The sequence below is a fragment of the Pteropus medius genome, unplaced genomic scaffold, assembly GCF_902729225.1.
Source record: "Pteropus medius unplaced genomic scaffold, Ma_sr-lr_union100, whole genome shotgun sequence".
Classification (NCBI taxonomy): Eukaryota; Metazoa; Chordata; class Mammalia; order Chiroptera; family Pteropodidae; genus Pteropus; species Pteropus medius.
In genome coordinates, this window is record NW_024349803.1 from 20,008,233 (window position 1) to 20,028,381 (window position 20,149).

Here is a 20,149-nt window from a genome sequence, read left to right on the forward strand (position 1 = left end):
CCTCTTCACCTGAAACCCCCACGACCCTACCACGACCTCGTTTGCTCATCCTGACCCCCCTGATGTCCACTGTCGAGAGACTCTGTACCTTGGGACCGATCAGGCCCTCCTTGCCAGGGGCCCCCGACTGGCCTGGCACACCGGGCTCCCCCTGGAGAAGAGAAGGCATGAGCTAGGCTCTGGCCCACCCGTCCTCTCCCCACTCTGGGCGTGCCCACACTCACCATCTCTCCCTTGCGTCCTGCCAGCCCAGGGCGGCCTAGGGGGCCGGCTTCCCCCTACAGGTGTCAGGTGGAGGGGTCAGCCTTAGGCCTCAGGCCCCCGCAGCCCCCAACACCCCCATCCCCTCACCTCTGTGCCTTATCTCCCTTCTACTCTCCATGAGGCCTTGAGGCTCCTTAACTCCCCGTTCGCCCTGAGAGAAAAACATAGGAGGAAAAGTGACCTCTAGATACCCCACCCTATAACCCCCTGACCCTGAAACCACTCTCCAAACTGGCCTCAGACACTCCAACCTCCCACCTTCCAACCTCTGACCTAACACCTCACAGTCGGCCCTGGGTACCCCACCATCTGACCTCAGACAGCTGACCTTTAACCCCAGATGCCTCACCCTCCATCCCACCTCCTGACCAGGAAACCCAGTCCCCTTCCCACCTTGAGGCCCCGGGGACCCATGAAGCCAATATCTCCTTTGTCTCCTCGGACACCAGGGGCTCCGTCCTTTCCTGGGGATCCCTGGGGTAGAGGGGACAATGCGAGGTCAGGGGAGATCAGATCAAAGGGAATCAGTCTGGATGTAACAGATGGGAACACGGTGGGGGTGGGAGCCACCACTGGAGGGCAGGGTTTTCCGTGGGGACAAGGGTCACCATGGGCGAGGGTGATCACATGGGTAGAACTGCCATAGGGGCACTCCGAAGGTGGCAGCCCCTGGGCAACACGAGGACACCACGAAGGTACCGGATCAGCGTAAGGTGAAAGGTCACCACGTGGGGCTGGGGGCCCTGTGGGATCAGGGGCATCTTACCGGGTCTCCAGGAACCCCTGCAACACCAGGCTCTCCCTGTGGGAAACACAGATGGGGCAGGACAGCCCTTCAGCATGACCGTCCAGAGTGACTGTCCCTTATGCCGGCCTATCTACTGCACGTGCAGCCACTCGCTGACTCCGGGCCAGGGCGCAGGCTGCACACAGATCCCGTGTGAACACACACGTGGCTAACAGCAAGGGAGGCTGGAAACTCTCCAACACTCAGAGGACACCCATGGGACACGTGTGTGTGACGTGTAACTCTGGGTCTGTGCCTGAGGCAGGGCTTACCCTGGGTCCTGTGAGTCCACGTGCTCCCAGCAACCCAGCGGAGCCCTTGTCACCAGGCTCCCCCTTGGTGCCCTGTGGGAGGGACCAGGAGAGAAACACGATCAGGACCAGGCCAGGCCGGAGGTTTGGAGAATGGCTGGAACCTGCCAGCTGGGGCAGAGCTCATTAGTTACGCCGGTGGCCCCATCCCTTCCAGCCCCTGCCACAGCAAGCCGGAACTGGGAGCCGTGGCCCATGGGGTGGCTCATTCCTCACCCTAGGCCTCCCAGATTTCTGCCCCTTCCTCTTACCACTGGGTCCCTGAACCTACCTGGAGTGCCCCTAATGCCCAAAGAGCCCCCTTGCTGTTCCCAGGGCGCCTCTCACAGAGCTGCCACCCACAGAGCTCCCGCGTGACCTAGCATCCAGGCCCTTGAGCCCTCCCCAGAGCTCCACAGAGTTGCTCTATGGAGCCCCTCCCTGCGACTCCCAGAAACACTCCCTCCCATCCCCCCTCCTACCACTCGCAGCCCGCTGGAACCCCTCCTGACCCCATACAGAGTACCCCACCCTCTTCCCTGTACCTTCTCTCCGGGTCTCCCACTGTCTCCGCGAGGTCCTTTGTCACCATCTATGCCCGGAGGCCCTCGTTCGCCCTGGGTCAGGGGTCAGAGTCAGGATCAGGGGCTGGCGGTCTCATCCCCTGAGGCTCTGAGCTCTCAGATCTCTCAGCCCAGCCCAGAGGAGCCCCACCCACACCCAACGGAGACCCAGTCACGTGGAGAGCAGACCCACTCACCATGTCCCCCTTGGCACCCCGTAGCCCCGGAGGCCCCACAGTTATGGCTGAGTCGCCCTGAGTGGATGGGAGACAGTAAGAGGAGTCAGGAGCACCCCTGACCCTTGGCCCTGCCCTCCCCAACGCCCCCACTCACCCTGTCACCCTTCAGCCCTGCGGTTCCAGGGTCGCCCTATTGGATGGAAAAGTGTAAGTCTCACCCAACCAGACAGAGGAGCCCCGAGTCCTGAGTTACGACACCCAACCCCACCCCACTCACCCCGGGGCCTTTTCCCCATGTCCTTACCTTCTCCCCACGCTCCCCCCGGCTGCCCGGGGGTCCCTGTGTGAGAGAAGAAGACTATGAGCGAAGAGAATTTGGGGGCCTAGTGGGGAGACAGGTCAGGGGGTGGCAGAGGACTGAGTCGGGGGCCCCAAGGGAATAGGGGAGGCAAAGGAGCAAAGAGCAGACAGGGAGAACCGGGGGGCTGTGGAGGGTGCAGTGTCCCAAAGGCACAAAGGGCACAGGCAGGTGACGAAGTCGCACCACTGGCGCTTGCCCTAAGGGGACTCACCATAAGTCCTCGGGGTCCCTCCTGGCCAGGGCGGCCATCTTCACCCTGGATGGTGATATTAAATTAATTGACTCAGAAGTTGGATTCAGAGGTGACGTCTGTAATAAAGGGAGCCCCGAAGTGGTTCCCCGAAGCGGGCTGTGGCTGCAGAGCAGGACAACATACCCGGACGCCTGGCTCCCCACGCTCGCCGCGGGCCCCGGGCAGCCCTGCTCCAGGGTCTCCCTGGAGAGCGACAGGACACCAGGGATAAGCAAGGGGAATCAGTGGGGGACGGAGGGTCACGGGAGGTCGGCGGGGGTTGGAGGGGATGACAGGGTACAGAGAAAGCCAGCAGCACTGTCTCGTCTACCTTGTCTCCTTTGAGTCCAGAGGCCCCCGGCACTCCCTGTGGGCAGAGTGAGGTGAGAGTCTGGTGCCCCCTCGAAGGCACGCACACGCCCCCAGCCACGTCATGTGGCATAGTCCTCAGCCTAGGTTCTCATGTGGGCAGACTCCAGCACAAGAATCAGACACGTGGCAGGCTGAGACACTTCTACTCACCGCTGACCCCGGTGGTCCAGGTGCCCCCAACGGACCTGGGGCTCCCTCTCTCCCTGGGGGGCCTGCCAGACCCTACCAGAAAAATGAAGCGACAGAGGCAGAGGGTGACTGGAGGACCTTCCTCTTCTTCCTCTGCTTCCAAGACGGAGCCGCTGAGGCAGGGCCTCGGCCCCCTTCTCCTCGCCTGCTATCAGATTCAGAGGTCGCTAAGTCCCCACATGCTATTCCCAGCACCCTTACCCGTTCTCCGCTGGGGCCTGGCTGACCCATTTCTCCTCGAGGGCCTTGCTGACCAGGGAACCCGACAATGCCAGGAGCTCCCGGGGGACCAGGCGGACCCTGGTCTCCCTGGAACAGAGACAGCAAAGTGAGGAGGGGTCCCAGCGGGACCTGTCCCAGGACTAGCCCCAGAACGCCCTCTCCCTCCCATCTCCAGCGCCCCCCTGCCCCCTGCCGCCGCCACTGGGGAGGGGGCAGCGACTTACCTTCAGACCTGGAGGACCAACTGGCCCAGGTGGGCCCTGGACCCCGACTCCTGGGTCACCCTGCGAGGTAAAAGGGGTCAGATCAGGCTCAGGGAGTCTCAGGATCATGACCCCCGGAAGGGACACTTTGGGGCACACATACCTTATGACCCTTGAGTCCTGGAGCCCCTTTAAGACCCTAAAGAAACAAAAAAGAAAGAGAACAGCACTTGAGAGGGGAAGAACATGCACCCAGAGCTTAGACATTGTCTTAAAAAGTGCAGATGTGATCACGGACACGTGGGAACTCAGACGTGGGACCAAAGATTGGCTCACGGGAACTCAGCGGTGACCACACACTCAGGAGGGCACAGACAGAGGGACGCTCGGGCGTGACCACAGACCCACGGAGCTCACACACGAGCACAGACACATGGGACCGCGGACGTGAGTGCAGACACACGAGCAGGCGCTCGGGCACGTCCTGTCCCGGGAAACAGACGCGACCACAGACGTGAACTCAGATACTCGGAGTGTAGCCAGGCAGGGGACAGGGGCAGCATAAACATGGCCAAGGAGGCGCCCGCGAGAACTCCGCCGTGCTCTGAGACCTGGGAGATCACACAGGAGCACACGCGCGCTCAGACACGGTGGGGAACAGGAGACTGAGGACAGGCACACAGACCGAAGGCGGGACCGGGCGCCGGGAGTGCGTGCTTCCGGGAGCAAGATCCCGGATGCTGGAACGTGTGGTCAGGCTCGGGGTCAGGCAGGCGCACAGGCCCAGATAGGGTCCCACATGTCCCCGACCGCACTCCTCAAGCCAGGCTCAGGCCCGCCCAGACCCCAGACTCACATCTTCCCCAGGGTCTCCAGGCTCCCCGGCACGGCCAGCTTCGCCCTGCACAGAAAGGGAGGTGACGGCGTCTGGCCACGCAACTCTACCCCTCCGTGCCCAGGGCTCAGGCCCTGGGACCAGGCCCATCTCACCTTCTCGCCCCGCGGCCCTGGCAGTCCTCGGTCACCTTTGGCTCCCTGTAGAGACGGGTCAGGAGGCGACAAGGGCATCAGGGTCAAGACAGGCGGGACTCAAGGAGGATGGCAGGAGACTGGGGTCAAATCAAATGTGGGGCATATTGTGGGACATATTGCTGCTGGGGGTTCCACACTCACCGGCTCTCCCACCAGGTCTCCAGCAAGGCCTCCAGAGGCTCCCTGTGAGCGAGAGGGCTCAGTGGGGTCCCCAGTCCCAGCCCTGGGCCCCTCTTCCCAGGGCCCCCACACACTCACCTTCTCTCCCTTTGCTCCAGGGGGCCCGACCACAGCCTGTGGGGAAGGCCCAGTGAGTCCTTCACCTCCTGCCATCTCCCCCCACCCCAATCTGTCATCCTAGGTGAGACGTGCAAACTAGGCGGGGGTGGGGTCAAAAATCACCTGTCCAGGGGTCCCCATGGGTCCAGGCTCTCCTTTAGGTCCAACAGGGCCAGGCAGACCTGGCGAGCCCTGTGGCAGAGCAGCGTGAGGAACTTGGTGCCGCCTCCGACCCTGTCCTAGCCCCTCTGCCCCCCCCACCTTCCCCTCCCCTGCACCCCTCATCACAGGTCTGCAGCAAGCTCCCCTCAGAACACCCACCGGCACTCCAGGGGCTCCTCTGTCTCCATCTTTTCCACCGGCCCCATCACGGCCTGGGGCTCCCGGCTTCCCTGTCTCCCCCTGAGAGGGAGGAGCTCCGTCAGGGGCCCGCCCACCGTGTCCTGACCCCTGGAGCCCAGCTCTGACCCTCAGGACTCACCACTTGTCCAGGCAAACCTGGTGCCCCCTGAGGACCCTGAGAGAGAGAAGTCGAATGTGAGGGGGACATAGAGGGACACAGGGCCCAGAGGACAGGGACATGGCGTCCCTGCTAGGGCCAGAGCAGACTCACTCACCACAAGGCCGGAAGAGCCAGGGGGACCAGGAAGTCCCACAGGTCCAGTAGGTCCGGGCAGGCCCTGGAGGGAGAAAAAGTTCAAGGCAATGCCAACCCCACCCAGCTCCCTGTGACTGCCCCACGGGCTGGGTCACTCACCCGTCCAGGTGGCCCCGTCTCTCCAGGCTCCCCCTGCCAAAACCCAGAGACCGAATGAGCCCCAGGACAGGGCGCCTTGGCGCTCAGCCTCACTGCAGGGCAGCGACACCCCAGGGGGCTGGCGGACATCATCCTGGGGCGGACATGGCTCGAAGGAGCCTCCCCCTCCCTCCAGCCACACGCCCACACACACCCATACTCACCTTCAGGCCAGAAGGTCCCTGGGGTCCTGCGGGGCCAGCGAGACCCTAGAGAAAAGTGTCAAGGGCAGGGGACAGGGGTCAGAGCTATCCTTCCGGGCTCAGGGATTAACATGAACAAGGCCTGGTTCATCAGTGGGGACTGTCCTACCCCCAGAGTGCTCTCTGTCACTCACCGGGGCACCAGGCGGTCCAGGGTCTCCGTGGCCGCCCTTTTGGAGAGAGAAAGAGTCTGAATGGGGGGAGCCACTCCCACCCCACCAGGGAAACTGAGGCAGTACTGCCCATTATGGGGGTTGGGCACAAGGTGGGGGAAAGAGGGCTGAGGACTTTGGGGTACTCACCGCTGGGCCAGGGGCCCCCATTGGACCTTGCAGACCCTGGACAGAGAAGGGGGCTGCTGAGCCTCAATCTGAGCCTCACTTGGGTCTGCCTCCGCCCTCTGGAGGCCTGTGTCCTGGCGGCCACCTCCGTGCCCTCGTCCCTCCCAGGCACGCATCGCCCCGTGCCCACAGACTGCCCCTCACGGATAACAATACACACACACACACACACACACACACACACACACACACAGCCTCCTTCCTTCTCATGAACATCATGCATCTGCACTCACACCTGGACACGCAGGCACCCACTCCAGTCACTGATCCCTGGTGACACGCGCACACAGCAGCCAGCGCACAGCAGAGGGCAGCTGCCTGTTCCCGAGGACACCACTCACCGGCTTCCCTTCAGGCCCGGCTACCCCACGCTCTCCTGGCAGTCCCTGGGGAGAAGGGGTGTAAGGCCACACAGTCCTCGTTCCCCATTCCGACCTCCCCTGAGAGAGTCCAGGCACTGAAGACTCCGGTCCAGAGCTGTGTGCCGTGTGCTGGCACACAGGTGTCAGGGAGGCAGGGACTCACCAGGCTGCCATCGTGACCCCTCTTTCCGGGCTCTCCCTGGTCTCCCTTGATGCCTGGCACACCCTGAGAATGGAGCGTCATATCAGAGCTGCCAGTCACTGCCACGTGCTCACACACGCCCCACCCCAGGATGCCCCCATAGAGGAGGGGGAACATGGTAAAGTGGGAGGCCTCACCCTGTCTCCTTTGGGGCCTCGGTCACCGTCACTGCCTGGTTCCCCCTGTGGGGATGACATGTCAAGCAAGGCCCTGGTGCCATGGCAGAGGTTGGCCCCCAGGTTGATCCCACACACTGACCTTAGCACCCTTGAGTCCAGGGGGTCCTTGCCCTCCAGAGAGTCCAGGACCGGGCTCATCCACGGCCACCTACAAGCACAAGGCCATAGAGGAGTGATGTGCCTGTCACGGAGGCATGCAGGGGTCATCCACGATTACAGGGTCCCAGAGGGTTACGGGGTCAGAGACACCACATGGAGTTTCCGGGGCCCACGCTAATGGTAGCTTCCTAGTGACAGCTGCCGCAGGCCTAGGGCAGGGCTGGGGTAATCACCTTGGGGCCAGGGGGGCCGGGGGGCCCGGGGAGTCCAGGAGGGCCATCTCTGCCCTGCAGAAAAGAAGGAAGTGAACTGCGGCCCCAGAGCAGCCTCCAGGCCACCCCACCCCCGAGGCCCCGTCCAGCTCACCCCACCCCCGAGGCCCCGTCCAGCTCACCGGTTCCCCGCGTTCTCCTCTCTCTCCCCGCTCTCCCTGATGTGCAAACAGCAGGGGGGGGGCTATGTTTGTGGGGAGTCCAGCTCTTCCTAACCCCACTTCCCTGGCCCTCCCGACCAGCCCCCAGGCTCACCCTTTCTCCTGGTCTTCCTGCCTCTCCCACACCCCCAGCCGGGCCTGGGAGCCCAGGAATACCAGGCTTTCCAGGCTCCCCGGCCAGGCCAGGAGATCCAGGGGGGCCCCTCTCCCCAAGGGCCAGGCCAGGTGGCCCCTGGGGGCCCGGGTCTCCACGATCTCCCTTCGGCCCACGGTCTCCGGATAAGCCGACGGGTCCCTGGAGGAGCAGAAGAGCAGATGCTGGTGGCCTTGCAACCACACCCTCCGCAAGGCGTCCCCACCGAGCAGCACACACCTCCTTGCCTGGGGCGCCCCGCTCGCCTGGGTCCCCCTTGGGGCCCCGCCGCCGCTCAGGCACGGGCAGGAAGCTGCCGGAGCTCTCGTCCCAGGTCTCCACGATCTCCCGCAGGGCAGACGTCTGCGTGATGGTGAGGGGTCGAAGGCGCAGGGCCCTTACTGCAGCCCCCATGCCGGGCCCGGTCCTGTGGACATCGCCTGCCCCGTGGGGTCTCCACCAGCGCCCATGCCCAGCCCCCAAGCAACCTACCTTAATGCCGATATTTTCCAGCAGCCGCTCCACATTCTGGAAACACAAGCTACGTGAGGGCCGCCCGCAGATAAGCCCTGCCCTGCCCCGCGCCGCCCCCCAAGACAGCCTCCGTGCCCTCTTACCAGAGCAGCCTTTGGCGCTCGGCCGAGGTGGCTCCAGGCCACAGGGAGCCCCTCCCTGGCACGTCCCCATGACCCAGTTTCCCTGAGGATAGGCTACAGGAATCCCAATAGGGCAGATGGCCGAGCACAAAGGACAGAACATGTGCGGCCTCATGGCCGAGAGGGAGGAGGCAGAGAGGTGGCCCCTGGAGGCGTGCACCTGAGTCAAGGGCCCGGTCCCCGGCTTCACTCACCGTCACCGTCCCCGGCTCTCCTCTCAGGCCACGCTCTCCAGGGAAGCCCTGGAGACACCAAGAGGCAAGAGGCAAGCTGCTGGACCCAGCTCGTAGGGTGTGTGCGCGCACACGTGGGTGCCCTGGCTACCCGGGCGTGGGAAAAGGTGGGGGCCTCACCTGTTCGCCTTTGGGTCCAGCGTCCCCGCGGTCGCCCTGAGAACAAAGACTGATCAGGTGGGAGAATGCCCCAGCTCCGGTCAGCCCCTCGCCACACCCCCCACCCCACACAGGCACACTCACCTTGGGGCCCGGATTTCCGGGAACACCGGGAAAACCCTAAGATATGACAAAACACAAAGGGGTCACACAAGACTGCGGCATCCCGGGAGGGTATCCAGCGGGAATGCAATGGCCCCTCCTGCTCCCACTCACCTGGCCAGGAGGGCCGACCTGCCCTGGGAGGCCCGAAGGGCCTGGGAGTCCAGGGCTACCAGAAGCTCCAGGCTCACCCTTGGGGCCATCACGACCCTGTGGAGAATGCAGACAGCATCAGGACCCTGAGACCCCAGAAAAGGCTGCAACCACACATCACAGTCAGGGTCAGGGCCAGGGGTTAGAGGCTGCACCAGACTCTGGTACTCACTTCTCTCCCAGGGGCTCCCGAATCCCCTTTCTCTCCCTATGGAAGACAAAGTGCTTCAGACACAGGCGCGATCTGAGGCCAGAGCAGACTCAGGTGAGGGGCTTTACCTTCCTCCCGTCTTCTCCAGGGTCCCCAGGCTTTCCCTGTAGGCAGAGGACTCACGTCAGCCCAGACATTCACCTGCGTCTGGCTGCAAGACACTGTCTTGGAGGCCGTCAGGTGACTGTGCCTGTAGCTCCAAGCCCCTGTGTGTCTCAGAGCGTGGCCTGTGACTGTCTGGGTGTGCTGTTGCACGTCTGAGGGTCTGCTCACCTCCACACTCAACTGCACGTGGCCTCCTGTCTCTGGCTTCCTAAATGTAACTTCACATCAACACATCTCTGGGGATGGGGAGTGTCCACATGTTCTGGCTCTGTGTGTCCTGGTAGGTGACACTGGGTAAGTGTCTCAGTCTGTCTGCACATCTTGATCTGTGTCTGCATATGGTCAGAGGCTTACACAGGTAAGCACAGGATGGACATGTGTCTGCATGTCCCTGATGCCTAGAGAATTGTCTATGGGATTTGTCCGCAAGTTTTGTGTGTATCTCAGTATGTGTGGCTATGTGTGTGTGACTGTGGCTGTAAATGCATGCGTCAGTATGTCGCGGCATGTGTCACACGTTACGTCCTTGGATGAGTGTCTCACCATGTCTCAACACAGATCCACATATGTTCCCAGGTCCGTGTCTTGTACTGAGCCTGGGTAGAGGTGTTCGTGTGTGTCGACAGGTCTCCAAGCATCCCTGCATGTGGCTCCACATGTCTGCACCTCTCAACCTGTGTCTGCAGCTCTTCGCCTGCCCATGGCTGTGGGTTATTCTAGCATGTGCTGACCCCTCTGGGCACAGGTCAGCACGTCTCCCTAACTCACTATGTCTGCGAGGCTGCCTGTGTGCACACGTGGACAAGTGTTTCAAGGTCTATCTGTATGTCTGCATTGGGGAGCAGGTGTCGGCACGTCTCGGCACGTGTGCCCATGTGTATCTGTACATCTGGGCTGTGTCCACGCGCTGGCACCCCTTGGCGGTTTCTCCACATCTGCCCTGGACACTCACGTTTTTCCCATTCAGGCCTGGCTTGCCATCATCACCCGGCTTTCCCTGTGGGAACAGATCATTGGTTAGAAGGCAGGGCTGAGGTGGGGGCAGTAAGGGGGAGAAAGGGAGCCGTGACAGCCAGGACTTACCACTGCTCCGGGGGGGCCAAGGGGGCCGGGAGGTCCCTGTTCTCCTCGGAGGCCCGGAAGCCCCTGGAGAAAGTCTTTGTTAAGATTGAGCGGGCCACTGGGGTATCCCCTGAGCATACCCATTAACTTGGAGGATCCTACTAAGAAAGACTCTCAAGATTGGGAGGTGCCTTTGAGATCCCCTGAGACAGAGACCCCAAGGGTTAGGGGGCCCCCTGCTGAAATTCCAGAGGTAAGGCTCCCAGGACTTGTGGGGGTAGGCCTACTAAGGCCCCCAGGGCATTGAAGGTCAGAAAGCAGGACTTTCCTAAAACTTGCCTGCCAGGAATTGGGACCCCTCCCAAGGACAGGGCTGGACCAGCCCCCCTACTCCTGCCGATGCTGGACTCTGACGACCTGGCCACAGTTTGTGCTGAGCCCCTGAGCCGCCCTCCACCATAACGTTCCCCATACTTACATCTCTCCCCGGCTCCCCGGCTTTGCCTGTAGCACCCTGAGGGAGGACCCAAAGTCAGGGAGTCCACAGTGGTCCTGGGGTCAGAGGCACTGCCTGCTGACAGGGCCACTAGTGCCTGTGCCTCCCCTACCCAGGCGAGGCTCCAGAAGCTGCAGGTGACCCATCTGGCCCCGGGGCACATCGAGACCAAGAAGAGCCAGGTGAGGCTGGGGTCCTGAGAAGGGGCGTGACCAGGCAGTGGCCACCATGACTCACCTGCAGCCCAGGGGGGCCAGGGGCTCCTGGTTTTCCATCTAGCCCACTGCGGCCATCCAGGCCAGGGGGTCCCCGGTCACCCTGAGGAGAACAGAGTGCTCAGAGGCCTTAAAGGATGAAATGGCCCACAGTCAGAAAGCGCCACGCCCCCTCACCTTTTCTCCTGCTGGGCCTCGGACACCTGGGTCTCCCTGGGAGAAACAAGGTCAGTGAAAGGTGAGGGCAAGATGGGGGCATAAGCTAATGGGGCAAAGGTGTGTCACTCACCTGTGGGCCTGGGGGCCCCCGAAGTCCATCGATGCCCTGAGGACAGGAAGGAAGGAATCAGAGCAGGATTCCCAGACCCGCACCCCCCCCAAGGGGCCAGTCACACTCACCCTCTCCCCAGAGGCTCCAGGGGGGCCGGGGTCACCCTTCGGTCCCCGAGGACCCTCCTGTCCACGGTCCCCAGGCTCTCCCTGTGGCAGAGATGAGCTGATTGAGGGAACAGCACTCGAGCTCCAGGCACGCCCGAGGCAGAGCCTGTCATCGGGGTTCTGGGGTGCCTTCCCATGCTCACAGCTTCACTCCACCCACTGACCCTCATACCTTCTCTCTGGCGCCAAGTCCCGTGTCCACCTGTGGGGGGATGACCAGTGATAAGAATTGTTCAACAAGGGAAGATGGGTTGGTGAGGACAGATAGGGCCGTGAGGGGTCGTGGGATCAATGAAGATATCAGGGGGAAATGGGGAGAAGTGGGAGTCAGTGGAAGGGATGAGGGGACACAGTGTGGCACCAACAGGGGCAGGAGAGGGAGATGACAAAGGACCAGACCCCGCTCAACTCTTACCAGCCGTCCAGGGGGGCCTGCGGGACCCTGGGAAAGGAAATAATCACTGTTAACAGGAGTCCTGAGGTCCCAGGGCATGGCTCAGGTGTGGCCTCCCAGATTCCCGGCAGCACCCCAATGCCAGCCCCCAGAAGGCAGGTCAGGCCTGGAGGTGGCCATCAGTGCTCCCCACCTTGACCTCCAAGCCTCTTACGTGGGCACTGACCAGATTGAGCACCGGAAATCTCTGCCTCTCCCGAGCCCGGAAGTCTGGCACTACTCACCGGCTCCCCACGGTCGCCCTTGGGTCCAGATGGTCCAGGGCTGCCCTGCAGAAGATCAGAGGGTCAGAGACACTGTGTTTAGGCAGCAGTTTCTGACAGCGTTGGAAGGACCCTAAGGAGCCTAAGGACCCATGGGGATCCTGGTGGCCTTTGGGGGTTGTGCCGAAGGGGTCACAGGAAATGAGAATCGTGAGGGTACGGCATTTCAGGGTCGGGGCGGCAGCATCAGGGGCTGGGGATCGGAGGTTGGGAGTTGAAGCTGAGGTTAAGGTCAGGGGTCAGAGGTCAGGACTCACGTTTCGTCCATCCTCTCCAGGATCTCCCTGGTCTCCTTTCTCACCCACAGGCCCCCGAGCTCCCGGTGCCCCCTGGGAAGAACAGCCAGTCTGAGACAAACCCTCTCAGCATTTTCAGGTTCCCCCATGACACCCACACTGCCCCAGGTCCCCCATGACCCCAAAAGCCACAACAGAGTTCCCCCTCGCTTCTTTGCCTCACTGCAGGCTCTCCATCACCTCCCTCCCACCCCTGGCACCTTTCCCCCCTCGGAGTGTCCTATGACCTTCATGCCCACCTCCTCCAGGTCTCCCATCACCCCCTCACGTCTCCCCGCCAAGCCTTACCCGAAGGCCACGCTCGCCAGTCTTTCCAGGCAAACCCGGCTCACCCTGGTGGTGGAGAGAAAACCACACTGAGCAGGTAAGTTAGGCTCAGACTAACTCAGGGAGTGGGGACAGGAAAGGGCCTGGGCGCCAGCTGGACAAGACGCCTGGGGAGGGATCAGATGTGGCGGAGCTCCCGGCCCGGGGATCACAGTTCAAGGGTAAAAAGTCAGAAACCACAGTGGGAAAAAGTCTCACCGGGGAGCCCTCGTCACCTTTTTCTCCAGCTTCGCCCTGTGAGACATGAGAGTCAGCCGTGGTTCCAAGACCCCCAGTGGTGCCAGCAACACTCTACTCGCCATCCCCAAGGACAACCCCAATCCAGCCCTCTTACGTCTCTTCCTCGAGGGCCGACAGGTCCTGGGGGGCCGGACCGCCCAGGGTCTCCCTTCTCTCCAGGAGGCCCCGAGTCACCCTGTGGAGGAGGCGAGAGTGCACATAGCAGCCAGCCCTTGGGGAAAGGTCACCCCAGAAACCTTGGTGTTACCCAAGGTCACAGGTACTCACCGGGGGTCCTGCTCTGCCAGTGAGGCCAATGGGACCCTGCAGGGCATAGGGAGAGGGGATAGGACTTAGTTGGGGCTCCCAAGCACCACCTCATCTCCTGTCACATTGCCCATCCCCACATTTATTCACCCGGACTCCAGGGTCTCCCTTGGGGCCAGGGTCTCCAGGAAGAACCAAGCCAGGTGAACCCTGTGGGTGGAAGAATCAGAAATCTGGGGGCATGACCTGCACCTGCTGCCTGCCCCCCAAACACTGTCCTTCACTCACCTGCTCCCCTTTGACTCCAATAGCTCCTTTGGGCCCGGCAGGCCCCATGTCTCCCTAGAGGTGACAAAGACCATCAGCACCAGCCCCAGGCCCCACCACACAGCAATCATGCCACAACCCTCATGACCTCCAGGGTCCTCCAGGCAGGCCCTATGACCCTGACCTCAACTCTGTAACAGCCTACCTTCACTGTCTCTGGACTTACCTTCTCTCCTTTGACTCCAGCACCAGCAGGTCCCTGAAAACAAACGGGACAGACACGGCTTGGGCCAGCCTGGGGATCACCGTACTACAGCCTGGATCGGGAAGGGGGTTATACAGAGCTGGGAGTAACAGAGCTCAGTCTCTGCTCAGAGGTCACAGAGACACCACTGAGAGCCGGGCAGGGGTTACGCGGAGTTCATGACCTGTATGGCAGTCATGGGGTCACGGGATCACAGCCAGGAGTTGGAAGTCATTTTATAGCACAAGGAGTGTCCCAGAGGGCTGGCTCCGAGCCTGCCCGGGTCCCAGGGTTATGGAGACAGTGGCTTCCAGGTTAGTACTTCTGCTCACGAGGCTGCACTGTGCTCAGAGCCCCATTCTCCCCTTACTCACCACGCCAGGGTCCCCAGGTCGGCCAGGCTCCCCCTGCGGAGAAAGAACAGAGTCAGGGATGGGTTAGAGACCCACCCAGGAACCCACCCAGGTCCCCGTGTCCCACCTGCTACAGTCCCTGCTACAGGAGGAAGGACACTGTCCTCCAGCCCATGCGTGACCCACCTTCTCTCCTCGCCGGCCAGTGGGTCCTGGTGACCCCTGCACGTGGAGACAGCGTGAGCCCAGGGGAGGAGGAAGATGAAAGCCCCACTCCGGGTCCCACCACAGTCACAAACTCACTTCAGGACCCTCGACTCCAGGAGGCCCAGCAACTCCTGGCAGCCCCTGGGGATGAGAAGCAGAAATGCTGATCCGGGGGGCCAGGCAATTATGGCAAACCCGGGATGGGGCTGGAGGTGGTCACAGAAGATCAGGATTTAGGTCTGCAGGGGTCAAACTCAGCAGGAGGGGTCAAACCCCAGGTCGGTGGAAGTCAAGGTCAGTTCAGCAGGGTCAGAAAGCTAAAAGCAGGTCCCTGGGTTTGAGGGTTAGAACCCGCATCGGCGGGAATAAAGTCATGTGAGGGGTCAAGGGACAGGGGCAGTGGGGGTCAAGGGTAAGAAGTCAGAGCCAGGAGGGGGCCCAGAGTCCAGGTCAGCAGGCGCTGGCATCGGGGTCAGTGGGCTCACCTGGGGTCCCACTGGGCCAGGGGCTCCACGTTCTCCCTGATGAAACAGAATGGGTCGCAGCCAAGTCTGGCTCCAGAACCCCCAGGGCCCTGAGAGCCCCCCCAGGCTGCATTTACCTTCTTTCCATCCTCACCCACAGCCCCTTGCAATCCTCGGTCACCCTGAGGGGAGAGGGACAGGAGAGGGGCCTTGACTATCGAACCCCAGACGAGGTGTTTCGAACTCCGACCATCCCTCCTCGAACGACCTCTGACCTGGAAAGAACTCATCTCCTGACCCTCCCACCTCCCCTAACCCTACAGGGGTCCCAGTGTGTCACCCCTCATCCCTGACCTTTCCTAAAAGGCACTTACTTTGGGGCCAGCATCTCCAGGAGGTCCCCGTAGGCCCTGGAAGGGGTTCAGAGATTTGGGTTTGGGCATAAGGGTGGAGTAGAAGGTTGATGGCTGAGGGTCGGGGCTGGAGCTATGCCCACCACACTCAGTACCCCTGGCCCTACACTCACCCGCTCACCCGGGGTCCCAGGTTGTCCTGGGAGGCCTGGGGCTCCATCCTCACAGTCACCCTGAAGGAGAAACAGATGGGTAGAAGACCCCACTTGCCGGCACCCAGGGTCCCCCACCCCAGAACTGGGACACCAAGATGTCAGCTCTCCTACTTTTTCTCCTTTCTCCCCAGGGGGACCAACTGGGCCTTGAAGTCCGGGGTTTCCAGGAAGACCCTAGGAAAAAGTAAGCAAAAATGTGCCCCTTTAAACTGTCCAGCCCAGCGCCCACCCACCCCCAGCCCCTCTCTCCACACCACTGAGCATGGTCCCCAGGGCCTCACCGGCAGTCCAGGTTCCCCTGGAGCAGTGTCACCATCGCCTGGTCCGGGAGGGCCCTGGGAGAGAACAGCAGGTCAGGGGTGGCTCAGGGCAATCAGACTCCAAGCCGACCCCTGCACACCTTTCCCTCACTTACCCGCTCCCCACGATCACCTTTGTCACCCTGGAAGACAGATCGTGACCCCATGACTCTGGACCACACGTCCACTCCCCAAGATCCCGGGAGGAATGAGAGACATGGGGTCCGACTGGGTTACAAAGGTCATGTAGGAACTGAGGAGTCATGGAGGGCAGGGGGTTAAGGGTTCACATGGGCTCAGAGCGACCAGCAGGGTTCAAATGGGGTCACCAGGTCACTGGATCACATAAAGGTGGTGAGACTATATGAGGGTCATGCTGTCACCTTCACAGCTGTTCCAGGAAGTCCTGGGGAACCACGGGGTCCTGGGTCCCCCAGTGGGCCACGAGATCCAGGAGGGCCCTGGTGGAGGAGACGAAGTATAAAGAATGACCCCAGAGACCCCTCTGCTCTCGCTCTGCCACCTGCTCGTTCTCTCGCCACACGTCACGTGCCCCCACATACCCTAGAACTTACCGGAGGTCCAGGGTCCCCTTTCCGCCCAGGAAGCCCTGGGCCCTCGCCCCCGATGACCCGTCCAGGCTCTCCCTGCAGGGACAGAGAGGAGCAGGCAGGATTCAGGGTACAGGAGCCTTGAGGTAGGAGAATCCCCTAGAGGAGCCCCAGGTAGTCCTTATCACGCCTTAGGCCCTGCACAGTCTGGCCTGGCGCGACCCTGCTCTTCTCCAGGACATCCTGGCTCCTCCCTCCCTCCGCCTTCACCTACCGGCTCTCCCTTCGGGCCTCGAGGCCCTCGCTCTCCCTGAAGACAAAACAGAGCAAAGAGTGATGCTTGGTCTCGGGTGCGTCTCAGGGTGAGCCCCCACGGGCCAACACTGCCCCTCCATCCCAGGTCCCCACTCTGCAGAAAGAACTCTGGGAAGAGGCTCAGAGAGCAAAGAAGGTACAGCAAACTTACCGGGTCTCCGCGAGGGCCAGACCACCCTGGGGAGCCCTGGAAAGGGAGGCCAGAGTCAGGACGGTCAGGCCACCCCACCCACTCAAGCAAAGTGTCCCATCACATGACCTACAAGGTTAAGGCTCACTCACCTTTGGGCCAGGCGTTCCGGGAGTCCCAGGGAGGCCGGGGCTGCCTGGAGCCCCATCAGCCCCAGGGGAGCCCTAAGGAGAGAAGGGGGTCAAGGCAGGAAGGGACCCTCCCTCAGTGCCCCTGGCTTGCTGAAGGAGCTCAGACTACTCTTCATCAGGAGCCCTCACCCCACGGGCCTCCGAATACTGAGGCAGAGACGCGGCCCCTCTGAGCTGGATGAAGCCCAACCCCAGGCACAGGGCAGTGATGAGGCTTCTCTGCCTCTGGGACTTCAAACTTCCACCCAGACCCTCCGAGGGGGTCACAGAACTCCCCTGGCCCCTCTACTTCAGACCCCTCCCCAAAGTCTCTGTCCACTTAGGCCTCCAAAATTACCCGGCTCTTTCCTTTCTTCTAAAAACCCTGAGGAAACATGGAGGAGGGGCTTAGGGGGCTCTCAGTGGTCTCCACACTCACCCTCTCGCCCTTTGCACTGCTACTACCAGGAGGCCCCTGGGGGCCAGGAGCACCAATCCTGCCCTGAGCAAAGAGAGCAGGTAAGGAGGCTGTATGCCAGTCAGGGCACTGAAGGCAGGTGCGGGGGGGACACTCACCGGGAGGCCAGGGGGGCCAGGAGGCCCAGCTTGTCCTGTCAGACCCTAGGGAGAATGGTCAGTGAGCCCTGGCTGCCTCCTGCCCCCGCCCCACTGACCCCCAACCCGTTCTCTACCCCCCGCCAGGGCCACTCACAATCTCTCCAGGTTCCCCCTTCTGGCCCTAGGGAAAGACACATCGAATGAGGGGCAGAGCGACTAACCACAAGCGTGGCCCTCGCCCACCCTCTCAGCCCTGGACACCTACCTTCGGGCAATGCACTGAGCAAGGCTGTGGCTGTGGCTGTGTGGACACAGGGTCTCTTTGAGGCCAGGCAGTTCGACCAAGAGTCCCCAGGCCCCCTCTTCTCCATGACCTAGCCCCCTAGAGGCCCCTTCCAAACCTGGGTGGCCGAAGCTGCCTGACACAGGGCTGTTGCCAGACCACTGACTGCCCGGTCTAAGCTGGGACCGTCATCCACGGCGAAGAAGGTCTGGACGGGGTCCACGCCCGGCACCAAACGACGCAGCTGTTCTGGGTCAGCACCCGCCAGGCCCAAGATCATCACTTTGAGGCCTAAGGAGGGGTCCGGCAGCTTGTATGACAACTTTCCTGGGGCCAGCCCTATGCCAGGCCCCATCTCCACCAGCCCTACTCCTCACCAGCAGCCTGGGCCTCGCGGATAGGGTTAAAGATGTCACCTCTCAAGGGCTCATCCACTAGCAGAACCATCACCCCTGGTACTTGCCGGCGGCGTCCAGGAGCATCTGGTGCCAACAGGTGTCTGTGAGCTGTGACCACGGCCGTGCCTGGGAGAAAGATCATGTCAGAACACAGGGGCGCTGAGCCCCCAATGGGGAAGCCCCAAGAGTCCATGTCCACTGCGGTCCTTACCCAGGTTGTTCCCACTTGGGTCCACGTAGGGGATGCTGTGGATCTTCTGCAGGATGACGCCAAGGTCGTGGGAGCTGTTCAGCGGGAACAGTGGGGAGGGCCGGTGACTGTAGGACAGGAGGCCGACCTGGGGTGGGGGGAACACAGAGCCTGGGGAGGATGACAGAGGGGAAACAGAGGGGGACACAGAGCCTTGGGGGGGAAGACATAGCACCCAGGTATATGACTAAACCTGAATGATTAGGTGTCAGCAGTGAAGGTAGGATAGGGAGCTAAGCAGCTCGAGCCCTGTCACCTGCTGGGTGATGTGGAGTCTGGGGAAGGGCTGGCAGAAAGCCTGGGTCCATGGTGCGGGTGGGGGTGGGGAAACGGTAGTTGGCGTAGAACCCAGGGTGGGGAAGGGAAGGGACAGGTAGGAGTCTGGCTGCCTCTGGGGCCAAACCTGGACCGCCTGTGGCCCAAGAGGCCCAAGTGCAGACACCAGACGCCCCAGGGCTCGCTTCACAGCCTCTGAACGATGAGCATTGTCCCGAGTGGTGTGTAGCAGGAACACCACGTCCACCAGGCCGTGGGGACACACTGCCGGAAGGGGGCTGAGTTACCGAAGTGGTCGGCCCATCCGTCTACCCCCTTAGGCCCCGCCCACTGTGCCCACCATACTTGGGATCTGTGTGACAGAGGCCTCAGGACCCTGTACGCCCTCCCGGATGGGTGTCAGGGAGAAGACGTAGGAGACGCCAGGCTCCAGCCCTGTTACCCGCTGGGAGCCTGAGATCCCCGGAAGTGTCTGTGAGGCCCCAGGTATTTCTGCAGAGGACAAAACTCAGTTCAACAAGAGGCCCTCCAGGGAGCCCCATTGCCAGCCCACCCCAACCCTGATCCCCCCTCACCTTGGCCAGAGACTCCGAGTGGCCGCCAGGATAGGATGTAGCTGGATACCCCAGATACCGGGGTCCAAGTCAGGGTCACTGAGTCGACTGAGGTGTCTACCACACGTAGTTCAGTGCTTGGGACACGAGGTGACTCTGAAGGAGGAATCGAAAAACAGAGTCTATGTCTTGAGAACCCAGAGGAGAGACATCTAAGGAGATCCTGAATTAGTGAAGGAAGTGTCATGGGAAGTCAGGAGTGGTGGGGGCTACAGGAGGAGTCACTCAGGGTCTTGGGGTGCAGGGTATCAGGGGGGGTCATCAGTAGGAGAAGAGCAGACCAGGGAAGGGTGGGCCCTCTGGGCTCACCAGTGTATGCAGTCACTTCCGTGGGGGGCCCTTCTCCAGATGGCCACAAGACACTCAGCCACACGCGGTATGGGGTCGCTGGCTCCAGCCCGTCCAGTTCATAGCTGCTGAGCTCCCGCCCCAGATCCCGAGACTGTTCCTGGCCACCTTGAGCAAGTGTGAAGGTGAAGGCCAGAGGCACTTGAGAGGATGCTACAGTCCGGCATTAATGGACCAGCCCACGGGACTGACCCTCACCTACCTGAGGATGAGCCCACCAGCCTCACTGACCCTGATGACCGGGCCCACTCTCCTGATTGATCTTCCCCATCCTCGCAAACCTTGCCCATTTTACTGACCCTGCCCGACCGACCCTCATTGATCTCACCCACCTGACTGACCCCGGAAGGTCGCAGATCCTGCAGACTCCCATTGACAGATCCGGCCCACTCTCGCTGACTCCGCCCACTTCTCAGACCCCGCCAACAGCCCCACCCCCAGTAGACCCTAACCCCCTACCCAGGGCACCACTCACCC

At 61.9% G+C, this 20,149-nt stretch overlaps 1 protein-coding gene across 1 annotated transcript in view; it reads right to left on the reverse strand.

Moving 5' to 3' along the window:
• Positions 1-20,149, reverse strand: part of COL7A1 (collagen type VII alpha 1 chain) — a 37,345-nt gene that overhangs the window by 6,415 nt on the left and 10,781 nt on the right. The window contains exons 21-108 of the mRNA XM_039836812.1: positions 19,634-19,780; positions 19,286-19,420; positions 19,056-19,202; positions 18,838-18,974; positions 18,396-18,522; positions 18,164-18,310; positions 17,905-18,077; positions 17,769-17,804; positions 17,658-17,684; positions 17,522-17,566; positions 17,385-17,447; positions 16,928-16,999; positions 16,797-16,832; positions 16,605-16,640; positions 16,355-16,426; positions 16,163-16,240; positions 15,896-15,922; positions 15,762-15,815; positions 15,592-15,654; positions 15,439-15,498; positions 15,287-15,322; positions 15,050-15,094; positions 14,934-14,969; positions 14,545-14,589; positions 14,428-14,463; positions 14,263-14,295; positions 13,871-13,903; positions 13,666-13,719; positions 13,528-13,587; positions 13,399-13,434; positions 13,226-13,306; positions 13,090-13,125; positions 12,853-12,897; positions 12,526-12,597; positions 12,230-12,274; positions 11,967-11,993; positions 11,724-11,753; positions 11,513-11,593; positions 11,403-11,438; positions 11,291-11,326; positions 11,136-11,216; positions 10,881-10,916; positions 10,424-10,486; positions 10,293-10,337; positions 9,304-9,339; positions 9,197-9,232; positions 8,986-9,081; positions 8,854-8,889; positions 8,731-8,766; positions 8,572-8,619; positions 8,214-8,249; positions 7,962-8,084; positions 7,683-7,883; positions 7,550-7,585; positions 7,389-7,442; positions 7,136-7,204; positions 7,015-7,059; positions 6,839-6,901; positions 6,655-6,699; positions 6,275-6,310; positions 6,107-6,142; positions 5,934-5,978; positions 5,731-5,763; positions 5,591-5,653; positions 5,455-5,490; positions 5,295-5,375; positions 5,097-5,165; positions 4,953-4,988; positions 4,836-4,877; positions 4,653-4,697; positions 4,519-4,563; positions 3,826-3,861; positions 3,684-3,743; positions 3,439-3,546; positions 3,199-3,270; positions 3,008-3,043; positions 2,821-2,880; positions 2,656-2,700; positions 2,388-2,423; positions 2,238-2,273; positions 2,102-2,158; positions 1,887-1,958; positions 1,324-1,395; positions 1,031-1,066; positions 658-738; positions 338-415; positions 225-278; positions 89-151 (exon numbers count right to left, since the gene is read on the reverse strand). Of these exons, the coding sequence (XP_039692746.1) occupies positions 89-151; positions 225-278; positions 338-415; positions 658-738; positions 1,031-1,066; positions 1,324-1,395; positions 1,887-1,958; positions 2,102-2,158; positions 2,238-2,273; positions 2,388-2,423; positions 2,656-2,700; positions 2,821-2,880; positions 3,008-3,043; positions 3,199-3,270; positions 3,439-3,546; positions 3,684-3,743; positions 3,826-3,861; positions 4,519-4,563; positions 4,653-4,697; positions 4,836-4,877; positions 4,953-4,988; positions 5,097-5,165; positions 5,295-5,375; positions 5,455-5,490; positions 5,591-5,653; positions 5,731-5,763; positions 5,934-5,978; positions 6,107-6,142; positions 6,275-6,310; positions 6,655-6,699; positions 6,839-6,901; positions 7,015-7,059; positions 7,136-7,204; positions 7,389-7,442; positions 7,550-7,585; positions 7,683-7,883; positions 7,962-8,084; positions 8,214-8,249; positions 8,572-8,619; positions 8,731-8,766; positions 8,854-8,889; positions 8,986-9,081; positions 9,197-9,232; positions 9,304-9,339; positions 10,293-10,337; positions 10,424-10,486; positions 10,881-10,916; positions 11,136-11,216; positions 11,291-11,326; positions 11,403-11,438; positions 11,513-11,593; positions 11,724-11,753; positions 11,967-11,993; positions 12,230-12,274; positions 12,526-12,597; positions 12,853-12,897; positions 13,090-13,125; positions 13,226-13,306; positions 13,399-13,434; positions 13,528-13,587; positions 13,666-13,719; positions 13,871-13,903; positions 14,263-14,295; positions 14,428-14,463; positions 14,545-14,589; positions 14,934-14,969; positions 15,050-15,094; positions 15,287-15,322; positions 15,439-15,498; positions 15,592-15,654; positions 15,762-15,815; positions 15,896-15,922; positions 16,163-16,240; positions 16,355-16,426; positions 16,605-16,640; positions 16,797-16,832; positions 16,928-16,999; positions 17,385-17,447; positions 17,522-17,566; positions 17,658-17,684; positions 17,769-17,804; positions 17,905-18,077; positions 18,164-18,310; positions 18,396-18,522; positions 18,838-18,974; positions 19,056-19,202; positions 19,286-19,420; positions 19,634-19,780 (5,339 nt within the window). The remainder of the gene's footprint in view (positions 1-88; positions 152-224; positions 279-337; positions 416-657; positions 739-1,030; positions 1,067-1,323; positions 1,396-1,886; positions 1,959-2,101; positions 2,159-2,237; positions 2,274-2,387; positions 2,424-2,655; positions 2,701-2,820; positions 2,881-3,007; positions 3,044-3,198; positions 3,271-3,438; positions 3,547-3,683; positions 3,744-3,825; positions 3,862-4,518; positions 4,564-4,652; positions 4,698-4,835; positions 4,878-4,952; positions 4,989-5,096; positions 5,166-5,294; positions 5,376-5,454; positions 5,491-5,590; positions 5,654-5,730; positions 5,764-5,933; positions 5,979-6,106; positions 6,143-6,274; positions 6,311-6,654; positions 6,700-6,838; positions 6,902-7,014; positions 7,060-7,135; positions 7,205-7,388; positions 7,443-7,549; positions 7,586-7,682; positions 7,884-7,961; positions 8,085-8,213; positions 8,250-8,571; positions 8,620-8,730; positions 8,767-8,853; positions 8,890-8,985; positions 9,082-9,196; positions 9,233-9,303; positions 9,340-10,292; positions 10,338-10,423; positions 10,487-10,880; positions 10,917-11,135; positions 11,217-11,290; positions 11,327-11,402; positions 11,439-11,512; positions 11,594-11,723; positions 11,754-11,966; positions 11,994-12,229; positions 12,275-12,525; positions 12,598-12,852; positions 12,898-13,089; positions 13,126-13,225; positions 13,307-13,398; positions 13,435-13,527; positions 13,588-13,665; positions 13,720-13,870; positions 13,904-14,262; positions 14,296-14,427; positions 14,464-14,544; positions 14,590-14,933; positions 14,970-15,049; positions 15,095-15,286; positions 15,323-15,438; positions 15,499-15,591; positions 15,655-15,761; positions 15,816-15,895; positions 15,923-16,162; positions 16,241-16,354; positions 16,427-16,604; positions 16,641-16,796; positions 16,833-16,927; positions 17,000-17,384; positions 17,448-17,521; positions 17,567-17,657; positions 17,685-17,768; positions 17,805-17,904; positions 18,078-18,163; positions 18,311-18,395; positions 18,523-18,837; positions 18,975-19,055; positions 19,203-19,285; positions 19,421-19,633; positions 19,781-20,149) is intronic.